Source organism: Helobdella robusta, assembly GCF_000326865.2.
Source record: "Helobdella robusta unplaced genomic scaffold HELROscaffold_28, whole genome shotgun sequence".
In the NCBI taxonomy this organism is placed as follows: domain Eukaryota; kingdom Metazoa; phylum Annelida; class Clitellata; order Rhynchobdellida; family Glossiphoniidae; genus Helobdella; species Helobdella robusta.
In genome coordinates this window covers 83,561-99,537 of record NW_008704435.1, presented here as the reverse complement: position 1 = coordinate 99,537, position 15,977 = coordinate 83,561, and the positions used below count along the sequence as shown (strand labels likewise).

At 31.9% G+C, this 15,977-nt stretch overlaps 1 protein-coding gene across 1 annotated transcript; it reads left to right on the top strand.

The window, feature by feature from the left end:
* Window positions 1-3,339: 3,339 nt before the first annotated feature.
* Window positions 3,340-4,138, top strand: HELRODRAFT_173809 (hypothetical protein; the record flags this gene model as incomplete). Its single annotated transcript, XM_009020420.1, has 2 exons — window positions 3,340-3,585; window positions 3,833-4,138. The coding sequence occupies 2 exons, from the start codon at window positions 3,340-3,342 to the stop codon at window positions 4,136-4,138; spliced, it is 552 nt and encodes a 183-aa protein (XP_009018668.1).
* Between the last annotated feature and the right edge of the window lie 11,839 nt (window positions 4,139-15,977).

The following is a 15,977-nucleotide window of genomic DNA, read 5'->3' as shown; positions in this document are numbered from 1 at the left end:
AATTACGAGTTGTTGGCCAAATGTGTCGATGGTGATGCCATTTGCAGCTTCAGTCTGTAGTCGGATTTGGGTCGTTGTGGATGTTGTTGTGAAGGTTTAATGCCTATCTAGGCTCCTGTGTTAACCAAAAACTTTGTGTACGAAATGTTATAGAAAAACGACATGGTTTGCTGAATGCTGATGTAGTGGCCTGTTGTTTTAGCGGCCGTTTGTTGTTGCTTGACATAACTCTTGTCTGTTGTTGTTTGAGGCTGGTGAATAATGTAGGTGACTAGAAGTATTGTGGCCCGAGGTTGCGCCGCCTCAGTAGTTTGACGCTTTGGTGAATTTTGTTTTGCAGTTGAATGATCTTGTGCACTTCTTCGCTTTATTCCCATACGTCCTTTGGTACCAGCAATCTACTGTTCTAGATGCAGATTTAATCTTAGTTTCTTGTTGTTGTTGCTGATGGTTGCGCATGAAAGCAAATACTTCGTCCATCTGATCTGTCAGTTCTTCAATACTTGTGTGTTGTGATTGTCGAGCTGTTGCGATTGGCTATTTTATGTATTCGATCAGCCATAGTTTCTAACCTCTGCAGTGTATCGTCTATTGAAATTGCCAACTGTATTTGTATTGTGGATGGCATTTCATCCAACCATAATTGTTTTAAAATGTCCTCATCCGTGTTATTAGCCCCCCTCCACAGGCTTTGCATGTACCTCAGCAGTTATGATGGTGTCCTGTCTTCAATAGCAACGCCTTGAAGCAACGTACGAAAATTTTCTTCATATGATGTTGAATATTATTATAACCTTCACAAATATATTTGCTAGAAATGCTAGTGTCGCTATAAATGCATACAGTTCGAGGAGGAAATAAAACCTTCTGACAGCAAAATATCTGAGACGTTCGAGGAGCGTTGGTAGAACGGGTATATAAAGACATGCGAGATATTGAATGGGTTGTTGAATATTGATATTGGAAGGCGATTGGTTGTTAGTGTCGAAAGCGATATTTAATATTTGCGTAGTATTTTGATTGTATTTGCGATGAACGTTAGTGAATTGTTATTCCGAAAGCGATAGTTTCTGAACGTTAATTTGATTGTTTGTGAACATTAACTTATATCAGTAAAATTAATTAACGTTGATTATTGAATAATTAATTTATTTATTAGTGTTTTGTAAATAAATAAATCGATAATTTGAGAGCTATATTGTTACTATTTTTCACTGAGATAAAACGAACTCGTCGTTAACCGGGACAGTTATAACATTGGTGCCAAAAATGGGATCTTCGGTGAAAAATAAGTGAGCATCATTGTTGAAATTTTTTATTTTTTTTCATCGACAAGTTACTTTGTAAAAAAAAACAGCATGACAAAATTACATCAACTTAAATTGATGTAACTCAAAGAAGAGTTACAAAAACGAATTTAAAAGTATTAAAATCGATGAAGGAAGATTTAATATCGAAACAAATTGAAATTAAAACTATATTAAATACTAATATTAGTGTAAAACAATTTAAAATTCTATGGAACGTACCTTTAAAACATGGAAAACGTAAATTTGGAAATAAATAATTAAACAATTAAACAAATAAAACTAATTGCTTAATAAAACTTTGAATAAAATAAAATATATTAAACACTCAATAATTTAATGTATTTTATTAAATTCAAAGTATTACTAGGCAATTAATTTAATGTAATAATAATAAATAATAATAATGTCATTTATGAACGCCTCATACATAGCGTCAGAGGCGGCCGGATAACAAATGTCAGCACGGCCACCAAAGGCCTGTTCAAACAGATGCTGCTTCAATCGCTTTTTAAACGTTCATATTGATGACTGTTGACGGATGATGAGTGGCAAACTGTTCCATATTGATGGTGAGCAATCTGAGAAGCCTTTATTGACGAGAGCTGATGTATTGACTGGTTGATGCAGTTGCAATGATGACGGCAGACGAAGTGATGGCGATGCTTAACAGATGAGCGAAACCAAATGAATTTGTGAAGATATAATGGTTGAGATGTGTTGAGTGTTTTATATGTGATGACAGCAATTTTATACTTAATGCGTTGATGAATCGGCAGCCAGGGCAGGTGAGCAAGAGATGTTGAACTAGAAGATAAACGAGGTAATTCTAAAACAGGTTTGGCTAATCTGTTTTGAATGATCTTAAGAGAGGGAATTAGATACGTCGGAATGCCATATAACAGAGAGTTGCAGTAGTCAAGGCGAGATAATACAAGGCAGCGTGCTAGCGTGGAGGTAATTTATTATGTTCAAAGTTTTGCTAGGCAATTAATTTTAAAGGTACGTTAAATCGTGGGCATATAAATTCACTGAAACAAACAATGTATATATATATATCTATATATATATATATATATATATATATAGAAAGAGAGAGAGAGAGAGAGAGAGAGAGAGAGAGAGAGAGAGAGAGAGTTTCTTTAATCAATGCAAAGTTCTTCAGCGAATTTTATAAGCTGGTATTGTATTCATCATTCAACAAAGAATGATAACCAACTCTTTCTTCCAAATTTATTTGACAAAAAAAAAAGTAAGGAGATCAAAAAAAGTAACTAAAGTACTTGCGAAGACCACCCATGACTAAAATCAAACAAAAAATTACAATAATAGACATTACTATTAATAATAATAATTAAGAATAATATTAAAAAAAACAGAAAATACATTCATATAATTAGTTAAATACATTTAGCAACCACGTTAATAAACAAATGCATTGCATAAAAAAAGTAAAAAAAAGTACTGTATCACACAACAAATGAAGGTCATACATAAACACAGTCAATTAGCACGCCCGTATGTCATCACAGCGACTTTTGCACATAGCTTAAATCTCTTCAAAGACAGATGTGTTTGACCATCCGTGGCCAAATCATTCCATAATTTTGGACCCCTTATTATCCAGCTACGTTGGTAGGTGGAGGTTTTAAATTTTTTAACAACATTTGACCACGTTGCCTGGTAGTTGACTGAACCCTATCAAAAAAATTTAGCTGCTCATAATCTTTATTAATAAGTATTTTATAAACAAATACCAGCGGAAAAAATTATGTAATTGTTCTATTCTAAGAAGTTGATGGTTACGAAACACGTCATCAGTATGATCGCGAAAGTTCAAAGAAAAAATTATTCGCATAAAACGTTTTTGCATCACTAAAACTTTATTGATCCAATATTTACTGGCGGATCCCCAAAACACGTTTCCATATAACAAATGTGGATAAAAAAAAGAATAATAAAGTAAGATCATTGACTTGACATTCAACCTGTCTCTCACTCTAATCAGAATCCCAACCGCACGGTACAGCCTATGGACAATCATGTCGATGTGCTCATTCCATTTCAGATCACTTTGTATAACAATTCCCAAAAATTTTACCGAATGAACCCGTGGAAGAGATATGCCCTGAATAATCAGATCCAAGCCGAGTGTCTCGTGGCCGAGTGGTTAGCGTGTCTGTCTACCACTTCCACGACACGGGTCCAAATTCTACAGTTTCTACAGGTTCATCCGGGTAGCCGATTTCCGGTCAACCCAGCCGTCCATCCTTTCGGGGTTAGTAAATGGTTGGACGACGTAAGTTGTCGCATGCTGGCCGGCGAGATGGCTCAGTGCATCTATCGGATGCAGAAAAGATATCGTTTACAAATATTATAAACAACAAAGGTCCCAATATGGAACCCTGAGGGACACCTGTTAAAATCCTTAAAGGGGATGACACAACATTGTCAATAGACTGTGATAAGAAATGTCAGTTGAACTGAGTAAAGTCTAGATTAGCAATGACCTGACACCTGAGCAGAGAAGTGAATTAAAGAAACTGGTAGCTGATGCAAAATCGAAAAAAAGCAGCATGCAAAGACAATTTTTTATACAGAGTCAGAGGTCTTGTGGGAAAATGGCGGATTGTGAAGTTCAGAAATTAACTGATGAGGGTGTTGTTGATGGTAGGGCCAGTCGGAGGATGATTCATGCTACAGCTCAAAAATTAACCATGAAAAATTACAATGATTTAAAAATTGACCTGGGGCTCCTCAACATAAGATCTATAATGTCAAAGTATGAAATGGTGTGTGATATAATTCGTGGAGAATTGGATATTAACTGAAACATGGCATGAGTCGTCAGATGAGTTTGCTGTTCGATGCGCGATGCTCCCTGGTTATAAGTATGTAGATTACGTTAAACCTCACTATCCATATCATAACGGAATTATAATTTATTTCACCAAAAAGTTCATTTATAAAACTGTTAGTTACCCGGCGTGATAACTTTTGAAGCTGTTGCAATTAAATTGAGAATAAACAAATCTGATTTTAGTTTGTTATCAATTTATAGACCTGGATCGGTTCCTCCTTCACCATCGTTCTTTTCGGAGCTAGCGAATGTTTTAGAAGTTTTATCGCTGTTAAGTGATAAAATCGTTGTTGCGGGAGATTTTAATGTTCATATGGAGAGAAAAGATGATCCAAACACAGTCTCATTGAATGATGTTTTCGATTGTTTTCAGTTGGCTAACAGAATTAACGAACCAACGCATGAATTAGGTGGTGTTTTGGACTTGATCGTTACTTCTCGCTCTTTTCCTATCTTTAATAGATTGATTTTTCCCAGTGGAGTGTTATCAGATCATGGATTAATCCAGGTTTGTTTGTCAATCAATCAAGTTATAGGTACGAGAAATAAAAAAATGGTTCGATCCTGGTGACGCATAAATGAAGAAAATTTCGCAATTTTAATTTCGAAATCCTCAATTGGAGGGCCATGCCAAGATGATAATATAGAAACGCTGTTAGAGATTTTTATGAATGAACTGAGGAGAATTGCAGACATAATAGCTCCAGAACACGTGGTTGAAAGTCAAGATGATTCGTTGACGCCGTGGTTTGATGGAGATTGTTCAAAGTCCAAGGCATACTGTAGAAAAATGGAAAAAAAAAGTACAGAAAGACTTTAAAGCATCACGATAGGGAGGTGTGGAAAAATGCTTTGCGATCAAAAAATATTTTATTCGCCCAGAAAAAAAATTTGGTTTGGAAAAAAATCATTTTTGAAAATAACAAAAATCCTAAAAAAAATTTGGACTGTGGTAAATAAACTGTTGTGCAAAGAAAAAACTTCAAATTCATTTACCAATTTTGAAGCGAACGATTTTCCTACATTCTTTTATGACAAAATTAAAAATGTACGAGAATCGATGGTGTATGATGAGAAGTTTGATCATTTACTTGGCGTCTGCTGCAGCAACTTGTTTTCAGTTTTTCCTGTTTATGATGAAAGCGAAATTGTTGAAGCAGATTTGAACTCTCCATCTAAAATATTTTCACTGGATTGTATTCCTTCACACTTTTTCCAAAAATATGTAGGATTATTTTCAAAATATTTGACTGATTTTATAAACTTATGTTTACGTACTGGTGAGTTTTCGGCTATGTTAAGTATGCTACAATTTCTCCTCTTTTGAAAAAGGAAAAATTAGACAATTCTTATCTTAATAATTATAGACCGGTTTCAAATCTGTCGTTCTTGTCAAAATTAATTGAAAGATTAGTTTCTAAGGAGCTTATGAAACACTTAGATAAAAACAATTTGTTACCTGTATATCAGTCAGGTTATAGAAGACATCATTCTACCGAAACTGCTTTGTTGCATGTGTTATCTAAGTTGCATGAAAATATAAACAACAATAAACCATTTCTTCTTGGATTCTTAGACATGAGTTCGGCATTTGACTGTGTCGACCATTGCACTCTTCTGAAACGTCTTAATCATAGATTTGGAATAACTGGTTCTGTCGAACAATGGTTTCGGTCGTGCTTAACAAATAGAACTCAGCAGGTAATCTACAAGAATATGACCTCTTCGGTTCAAACGATAAGATTTGGTGTTCCACAGGGCTCGGTTTTCGGACCAATCTTGTTTATTCTTTACACCTCTGAAACTATTGAGACGATCGGATTACATGGTTTGGAGTGTCATGCATTTGCAGATGATATTCAGCTTTTTGCCACAGAATCCTATAGCAACTTTCATCTTGCAGTTGATCGTTTTGTTAAATGTTTGGTCGAGATCGAGAAATGGATGGCAAATAATCGTCTTAAGCTCAATCAAAGTAAGACGCAAATTCTTCTGGTTGGAACTTGGCAACAGCTGTCTAGAATTAAAATCAATTCATTATCATTGAGGCTCAAATATAAACTTCATTCCCAAAGCTACAAACTTGGGTTTCATTTTTGATTCTAGACTGGCAATGACTGAACATATCAAGTTTTTATCTGGTACTGCAACCCTACAACTGCGAAAATTAAAAGTAATCCGCAAAAGCTTAATCAAAAATGTTATTCAAAGTTTAGTGCATTCGTCTATTCATTCTAGACTGGATTACTGTAACATCCTATTTTATGGTTTGCCTGAAAAATCGTTATCTGTGCTTCAGTCAATTCAGAAATCATGGTTGGTGCAAAAAAGTTTGACCATGTTACCCCGATATTCAGAGAACTACACTGGTTGGTGGTCAAAAAAAGAATTTTGTTCAAAATATTAACAATCATGTTCAAGTGTATAAAGAGAATGGCGCCAGTCTATTTGAAAGAAATGCATGCACCGAAACAACTGCCTTTTAAAACTGTCTGCTTAAGGTCTGATAATAGCAACTTGTTATGTGTGCCCCAAACCAACTTGAATAAACTATAACTTATTTCACTAATTATTCAATTTCATCTTCATTAAAAGGCAACGTTTTGCTTTTAATGTAACTCTTCAAATTATTTATTCATATATTACTGTGTGTGTGTATGTGTGTGTGTGTGTGTGTGTGTGTGTGTGTGTGTGTGTGTGGTGTGTGTGTGTGTGTGTTTCTGAGTATGTGGACCAGCAATTTGGAATAGTCTACCAAGTTATCTAAGACAGCCCGAACTGACAGAAAAATTGCTCAAGAAATTATTGAAATCATTTTTGTTTTCATTATAAGATTTGGTTTATCGTAGCAATTCAACTGTTTTTTTAGACAGTGCTTTTGAGAAAATTTTGTTTGTAATTAGCGCTATACAAATTTTCGAATAATAATAATAATACTATCCGTTCAACTAAATACAATAAAATACAATAAAACTGCATACCTCGTGCAAATTCCACACATACACTCGTTTTATCTTGCAAACATTTTTTACTTACCGCCGTATTATTTTAAATTACTCTAGTTGTTTCACGTAAATATGTATCTATTTATTTATTTTAAAATTAAACTATAACTTATTTCACTAATTATTCAATTTCATCTTCATTAAAAGGCAACGTTTTGCTTTTAATGTAACTCTTCAAATTATTTATTCATATATTACTGTGTGTGTGTATGTGTGTGTGTGTGTGTGTGTGTGTGGTGTGTGTGTGTGTGTGTGTGTGGTGTGTGTGTGTGTGTGTGTTGGTAATAGACCATAATTTTTACAATATTCTATAAATTCTACCGAATGTTTGGCGTTAATATGTTTGTAGTTCGTTTTTTCGATTTTTTTGGAGAACGTTTAGTTTATTAAAATTCAAAATAAACTTATTTTCCGAATAAGGCCATATTTCGATTCCGAATGAATCATCGTCAGTGCAATTTGTACAGGAAGATATATATGGAAATTAGGTGTCAGATTTTTTTATTGGCTGGTCCATCTTCGTTGGCTTCCTTTTCTTCATCGATAGCATCATATTTTTGTTGTCATTATTTACAATGCTAGTTTTTATTACTTCTTTGTTTTCATTGTTGATTAAGCACCGGGTTGGGAGTGAGCTTGTCATTTTTTTTTTGTATATTCATTTTTGGTTTATTGATGTCAATTAGGACTGCTTTTACAATTTTAAGATACGTGTAGTTGGTGTTCTGGTATATTACTTTGATGTTGCTGTCGAGGATTTCACGGCTATAGTGATTGAGTGTGTTGAGTCCAAATGAGATTTAATAGCACTACTCTGTTTATCCATCGTACGACTTCTAGTCAGTGAGGTAGTAGTAATCCCGATATATGATCATGTTGACGTGCACAGCCGTCAAAGGGGCAATTAAATTCATATATTACGTGATTACGCTTTAACACAGAGTTATCTCTAGGACTACAATTGTTTTTGATGATATATATATATATATATATATATATATATGTGTGTGTGTGTGTGTGTGTGTGTTTGTGTGTGTGTAATTTGTGTGAGTGTGTGTTTGTGTGTATGTGTGTATGTGTGTGTGTGTGTGTGTGTGGTGTGTGTGTGTGTGTTTAAAATAAATATGCACATTTTTAAAAACCATTGTTTTTTTTGCTAAATAAGCGATTTATAAAAAAAGTTTAAAAATAATGAATTTACAATTACTGAAAAACAATTTTGCAAAATAAGATAGCCAAATTAGTAATGTAGAAAATAAAATAAAAAATTTGTATAGACCTGTGAAGAATTCAATACATTTTAAAATCTAAGGAAAAAACTGTTTATATGCCTATTAAATGCACAAACGTTCACATAAAAACTAAAATAACAATAAAATGAATAATTTATCTTATTGCTGCTGAAAATGAAGATAACGAAGAAAACAGTTGCTTCTTAGGTTGGATTGAAAGCTTGGAACCTTTTGTTTTCAACGGTGTCCAACATTTTTTTTCGTATGAATAAGTTTCGAAGCATCGCCATATTAGCAACGCTTCATCTCCACCAACAGTTACTGTTGTGTTTCAATAGTTTTATGTGAATATGTTATATTAATTTTTTAATCAATTAATTTTCTTATTTATTCATTGTTTTGTATAAGTTATTTAATTAAACTTTAAAAAAAGGCTAGTCAGAATATTTTCTATAATTTTTGAAATATTTACATAATTTAAATAACTAAAATTCAGTAGAACGTTATTTTTATAAAATCTGTTTGTACGATTTATATTTATAATTATTCAATTCATTGGCAAAATATTCTAATTCTAAAGGACATACATAACGTTGATCCATTCAGTCCAATGCCAACATAAAGAACAACATCCCTATGCCCAACTAATCTGAAAACCTTAAACATATGGTAAATGTATATTTGAATATAAAATTAAATTTTAATTATGAAACTAACCAGATCCATAGATGGATAACTCCAGACCATCACGTAATTTTTTTCTCCATTATGACCAGATATTATTTCGTGGGATTCCTCAGACCATTCTAAAGCTGTTACCTTGCAATTTAAAATGAAACATCAAATCGTACGTTAAGTTTTTTTTTTCATGACAACAAACATTGAATAAAAATTTTTTTAAATGTTTCCAACCAAGATCAAATCAATATATTATTAAATAACACTTTGAATTATATAACATGAAATGTTTGATAATAATTTTATTACATTTTGTCAAAATTATCACTTACTCTGCCAGTTTGTTATAGCTTTTGCTACTTTAAAGGCCTAATAAAAAAAACCATTGTCTAAGAAAAACAATTTTAAACTTATGTTTAAAAGTCAGTGCAAAAGCACGTTGTCATTGTTGTTATTATAAACATCCATTTTTATTATTATTATTAATATTATTATTATTATTATTCAATAATTTTATAAATTTATTAATAATTATTTTATTTAATTTTAGAAATTTTATTAACGCTAAAATATTTTATTTTATTTTATTTATCTAATCATTTGCTTTTAAAATTTTGAGATCAATAAAAATGTTTCCATTATTATTCTTCTTCTTATTATTTTTTTGAAATAATAATAATAACTTTTGGAAAACATGTAACAACATTATTTCAAACTCAACTTTGCAGTCTCCACACCTCAGCATCGAAGCTGCCACCAATTTCTTCAAAAACACCTTGAACGCTGGCGATCGCACAACGTTTCGCATCCCTAATTGGATTAATTCACTTCCTGCTCCTTAATTCCAAAATAATTTGGATCCTCCATCTTATAAAGAAATTACAATTATTCGTAGAAGTAAAGCAAAGACATCTCCATGTCCACCGGACCAAATCTCAATTATTGCCCTCAAAAGATGTCCAATAATAAGGACGTATCTACATAAATTGTTGGTAATGTGTTGGCGCTCAACAACAATTCCACAATTTTGGCGTATGGGGCTAACAGTTTTAATCTACAAAAAAGGTGATGCAAGCGACCCAGCAAATTTTTGGCCGATCACACTGCAACCGGTACTCTACAAAATCTTTTCAGCTCTCATAAAATCCAGACTATACAATTTTCTAGACAAAAAATATTTCATCAACAAAAATATTCAGAAGGGATTCTATCCAACGATTGATGGGCTAGCTGAACATACACAAATGCTATCCCATCTGTTAAAAAATGCTAAACGACATCAACGCACTATTGTTGTCGCATTGTTGGATCTGAGAAATGCTTTTGGAGAAACTTCATCACTTCAATTCTAAAATATCATCATGTTCCCCAATCACTTCATAAATTAATATCATCAATATATTCCGACTATTCAATATCAATATCAATCAACGGTGAACTCACGCAAACAATACCAGTCAGGAAAGGGGTGCTTCATGTGGTGCGACCCATGTTCACCATTACTCTTCAATATTTGTTTTAATTCACTTATGAAAATTCTAGACAGTCATGAATACAAACAATATGGCTATCTGTGGGGCTGACGACTCAGCAATCATAGCACATACAAGATTTCTTCAATAATCATTAAAAGCAGAATCCATAGTTTTTTAGAATCAAATGATTATATTAAAAAAAACATCAAAAAAAATTTATCCTTCAATAGATGGCATTTCGGAACATCTACTGAGAGACGCATAAAGGCATCAACGAACAATTATTTGCTAGACTTGCGCAATGCCTTCGGTGAAAATAGCCACAACTTAATTTTTCTAATGCTAAAACATCACCATGTTTCACCACTGTTAACCAACTTAATAAACTCAATCTACTCAAATTACTCTGTCCTGGTTTCGGTCAACGATGAATTAACTCTCGCAATTCAAATCGGCAAAAGAGTCTTACAATGACACCCATGTTTTCCAATTTTATTCAACATGTGTTTTAACCCCTTGATGAAAATTTTAAGGGATTTGGAGTTTTGTCGATGTGGTTATATGTGCGGTCCAGCTGCAGATATCAAATCCAGATCATGGCTGCAATTTGCAGATGATTCAGCAATTATTGCTCATAGCACAGAAGAAGCACAGAAACTCATAAATCTCATTCAAGCGTGGTGCAAATGGTTTAGTATGGAGATGCGAATGGACAAATGCAGTTCACACTCTTTTGCTAAATCTGCGTTTGATTTTTCTGGACCTTTTTTCTAGAACTCTATCTCCTTCTCTGATTACTTCTCCATTACCTACGAAGCGGATCTCTTCTCTTTAATTTTAATTGAATTTTAATTAAATGTCAGCAATAAAAGCACTAATCTAATCCAAGTAACTGCATAAATCACATTTACGACTTTTCTTCAAACCTCCTTACTCATATAACACGTGCCGTGTTTTATATATTGCAGTTTTAGCATTGATTTGATATCTTTTTTACTAACCGCTGGTTTGAAAAGATTCTACAGTTTACATTGATGATAAATAGCAAAGACATAACAATAACAAAGTATTTAACGTATTTCCACCATTCCAGCGGTAATAATAATATACATCTTTGTTAAGAAATAATACTAAATTTTCAGCTTTGATCAGTTTCTGGTTCAATTTTTCAATATTTCGTATTGTATTTTCATCCTCGTTTTTTAACTTATTTATATAGAAAAAAAGTTTTTAACTGCTTTTTATTCATTTTTATCTTATACAGAAGGTCCATTTTGGATATAACAAATAATATAATCAAATACAAATACTAACTTTTATAATCCTTTTGGATATAACAAATAATATAATACAAATACTAACTTTTATAATTAATACTTATTTTTTTAAATTTTATTTTTAATAAAATCTAACTTTAGAGCAATCATTGAGAAACAAATTTATGTTATTTTTTTGACCAATTTATAACATTAAATAAATTAAATTTATTCGAATCGAGTTGGTTTGGGAAAACATGCAAGGCTATTATTGTTAGAATTAAAAAAGTGAACAAAGCCTCAAACAAATATTTCATAACTTCAAATATTTACAAATGTAAGGCCAAAAAGTTTTATTACGGACTGCCTAACTTTTAGAAAATGAAAAAAAACTAACTCTGTACTTAGTATCAATTTCTACCAGTTTTTGCCCAGTGTTTGCATTCCAAACTTTTATCGAATGATCCACTAACCCACCAGAAGCAATCCATTTAACTTCCCAGGGGCACCAAGCAATAGACTGAAAAACAATAAAAAATATTTTAGCCATGAATAACATTTCTAAAAATGTTTTTTTAAATTAACATTAAAATTATTAAAACCTATATATATTTTTGTTTGGTTAATAGATTCAATAAAAATGTTTTATAGCTAAAATCAGCTACCATACCCCAACGTTTAAGTGGTGTGCATTGATTATTGCAAAACTTTTCAAATCACATTTGTTTACAAATAAATTGAATATTAACAGTTTACCTGTAAAAGATAAAAGGGATTGTAAAAATTAAAATATTTTTATCATTACTTAAAATAAACCGATTTATAGAAATACTCAACCTGTAGCAGACGAACAAGCTAAAAACTTAGATTCTCCTGACACTTTACATATTGAAATTGATTCGTTTGTTTGAAAAAACTGCTTCAACTACGTTGAATACAATAAAAATAAAGAATAAATTGATATTTATATTATAGCATTTATAGGTTTTCATCATTTTCAACATTTTAATTGTGGAGATAAAGTATTTTCAACAAAAAATAGCTTTTGGCAGGTCATATTATTAATATATTGAAATAATAGAATGATGTTTTCAATTACTGCTCAGGTTCTAATTACTCGTACACAAAATTATTCAGCAAAGAACCATAATCAAAAATTAAACGTTTATTAAAAACAAGTTAAGTAATAAATTTTGTGCTATTAGATGATTTTTAATAACTTGAATAAAAATACGAAACGAAATAACTGAAACAATTTTATTGACAGTTGTACTCTGCATGAGTTGCATCAATTAAACTAATTGCAAATATTCGGTTGCCCGTGCACATGCCTTAGATAAGCTTTTCCAGACGATAAACAATAAAATTATCAGACACTTAATGAGCATCGTTATTATTACCTACTGATCTAGACATCTGGAATTGAAATTTTTAGTAACCATTGTTACCAAATTATTCCACAATGCCCTGATAAACCCCAATAGCGTGTGTTAATTTTCCGAATGTTTTTCAATATTTTAATATATTCCTGTAAATTTAAATCTTGATGTCAAAATTTGCTAATAGTGTTACAGGTGCATGCGTGTATATATTGTATGTATGAGTATTATTTCGAACGTATGTTTTATGTAATATGTATGTGTATGTAAATTTAAATGTATATATTGGTTGTCGATGCATCGTTAACTCTAAAAAAATCGAATTATTTAGCTATCAATTAAGATTTTTTTTTTCTCATTTTTTTGAACGTTCTGCCAACATATTTTTAATTTTTTCTCATTCCATATGACGACATATCTATAAGAAATTTTTAGATTCTTATTCCATTCCCGTTGGTCATCGAAAAAATAAAAAAAAAACATAAATAAAACGTTAAAAATCCTTGTTGTCTTGTTTTAATACGAAGATTACTAAGTTTTAAAAATTTTGCGTCAATTTTAAATAAAGTTATTTTTAATGGTATCTTCTAATTTAAAAAATATAATAATAAGTTTGAATTACCTTTTTTGAATGTTCTAGTTCAAAAAATGAAAAATAATTTCATAACTTCAGTCTCTACCAAACCAACCACCAAAGGTAAATGTTTAAATGGAAAGAATGAATGCTCTTTAAAAAATACGATTTCGCCATTGTTTAACCGTGCTTTTACACACTGTACAGATTTAGAGGATAGGACAGAAGAATTGAAAAGAGAAACCAAACTTTTAATTTATAATGGTTATAAAAAATCACTCATTGATTTGATAATCTTAAAACGAGAGCAACAAGATGATAGGAACTTAAAAACTCAATCGTATTTCAAAGCTTTTCAATAATTCTAACAGTAATTTTGTAATTATTATCTAATTTATTAAAAGTAAATAAAAAATGGTTAGATCGTTAGTGCTCATGGTGAAGCGATTTCCATTTTACTTATCACCAGCTCTTATATAGGGGTATTTCAAAGGTTTACAATTCTCTGTGTGCGCAAAGTGCTTTTATTCTGCTTTGACCCATCCCTTTTATATATCTTGGTCTTATCGGTTTATTATATCTTTGTTCTGTTCATTCTTTTTGCTTGTAAAGTCTTTCAATAATATTCGGTATTGAAGTGCCTTTCTTTGCTGCTTGTTATTTTGCGGTTTTTTTTAGGTCAATGAAGATCGTTTCAGTAATTCTTAGATGTCTATGGTTTTTGTTACTATATATTATACTAGTATTGTTTACCAATATCTCTTGTGATTATATCGTCTGATGTATCGTTTCCAGATGAGTTCTAATGGTTTCTTCTCTTTAGTGCATAGTAAGGCGACGTGATAGAGATGTAGTTGTCACTCCAAAAGATGAGTGTGGCTGATGAGTGCATCCGTCAAGGCATTTAAACTCCTATATTAGGTGATTTCTTTCCAGGTTTGAATTTTGGAGAAGCGTGCAATTGTTCTTTATTATCAGGTTTGCTCTTTTTGCATTTTATTTAATAACAAATTCTTAGGTTATTGAATATAATCTTTTTAAAGGTTTAGATTATTATTATCATTATTATGATTTTTAGTAGAAGTATTAGTATCAGTAAAGATAGTATTAGTAGTAAAATTAGCAAAATTAATATTTTTGTTATTATTATTTAAAACATCATTATCATTAAAAATAACATTATATTTTATTAATTGATTGTCTATAATTTTATCAATATCATCTTTTAAATAACCATTATTTATTAGCTATTTAGAAATTCTTTTAAATTCATTTAATAACACTAATATTGATATTAATAATAATCTTGATGTTAATGACAATAAAGATGGTAAAGAAAACATTGATACTGATAATAATGTAATTAATGTAAATAATAATGTTAAAATTACTGATAAAATAATAATAATAGTGTTAATAATAATGGTAATAATATAGCTGACACTACAACTTATACTGCCATTGGTCCTAGTATTACTACTTCTTATACTATTTTTACTGACACTAATACTTTTACTAATAATCATAATAAAGATAATAATAACCTATGTTCTACTCCTAAAGACGTCATTATTTATTATAGAAACATAATGTCGACTTCATATAAAATTGATGAACAAATTATAAGGAAAATACAACAACAACAACAACAACACACGTTTAGACGGCATTTTCCCCGAGATCGGGGGTTGCCGTTTGGCTACCTATGATGAAACCGAAATACCCCTCGACTCCATCCACATCTGTCACTCGCCTCAGTATCACGCAACCCCGCTTTCACCCTGTCCTTCTCCACCTGCTCTCTCCATCCCAATCGCGGACGACCCCTTCCTACCACTCCTTCAACCTCGAACTCCAACGCTCGCCTAATCCCGACCCTTTCATCCCTTCTCAACACATGTCCATACCACCGCAATCTCGATCTCCTTATCAATGTCACAATGTCCTCATTCAGTCCCATCATTGACATCAGCTCTGTACTACTCCTCCTATCCTTCACTTTAACCCCACACATCATCCTCACCATAGCTCTTTCAGCCCTCTGCAGTACACTTTCCTCCTCTCTCCTCAACACCCAAGTTTCACCACCATATATCATCGCTGCTCTCACACATGCTTTATATACCCTCCCTTTCATCTTCACTGACCATTTCTTTCCACACAATACCCCAACCCAGTTCCCTAAATTTCATCCATCCCACACGAACTCTA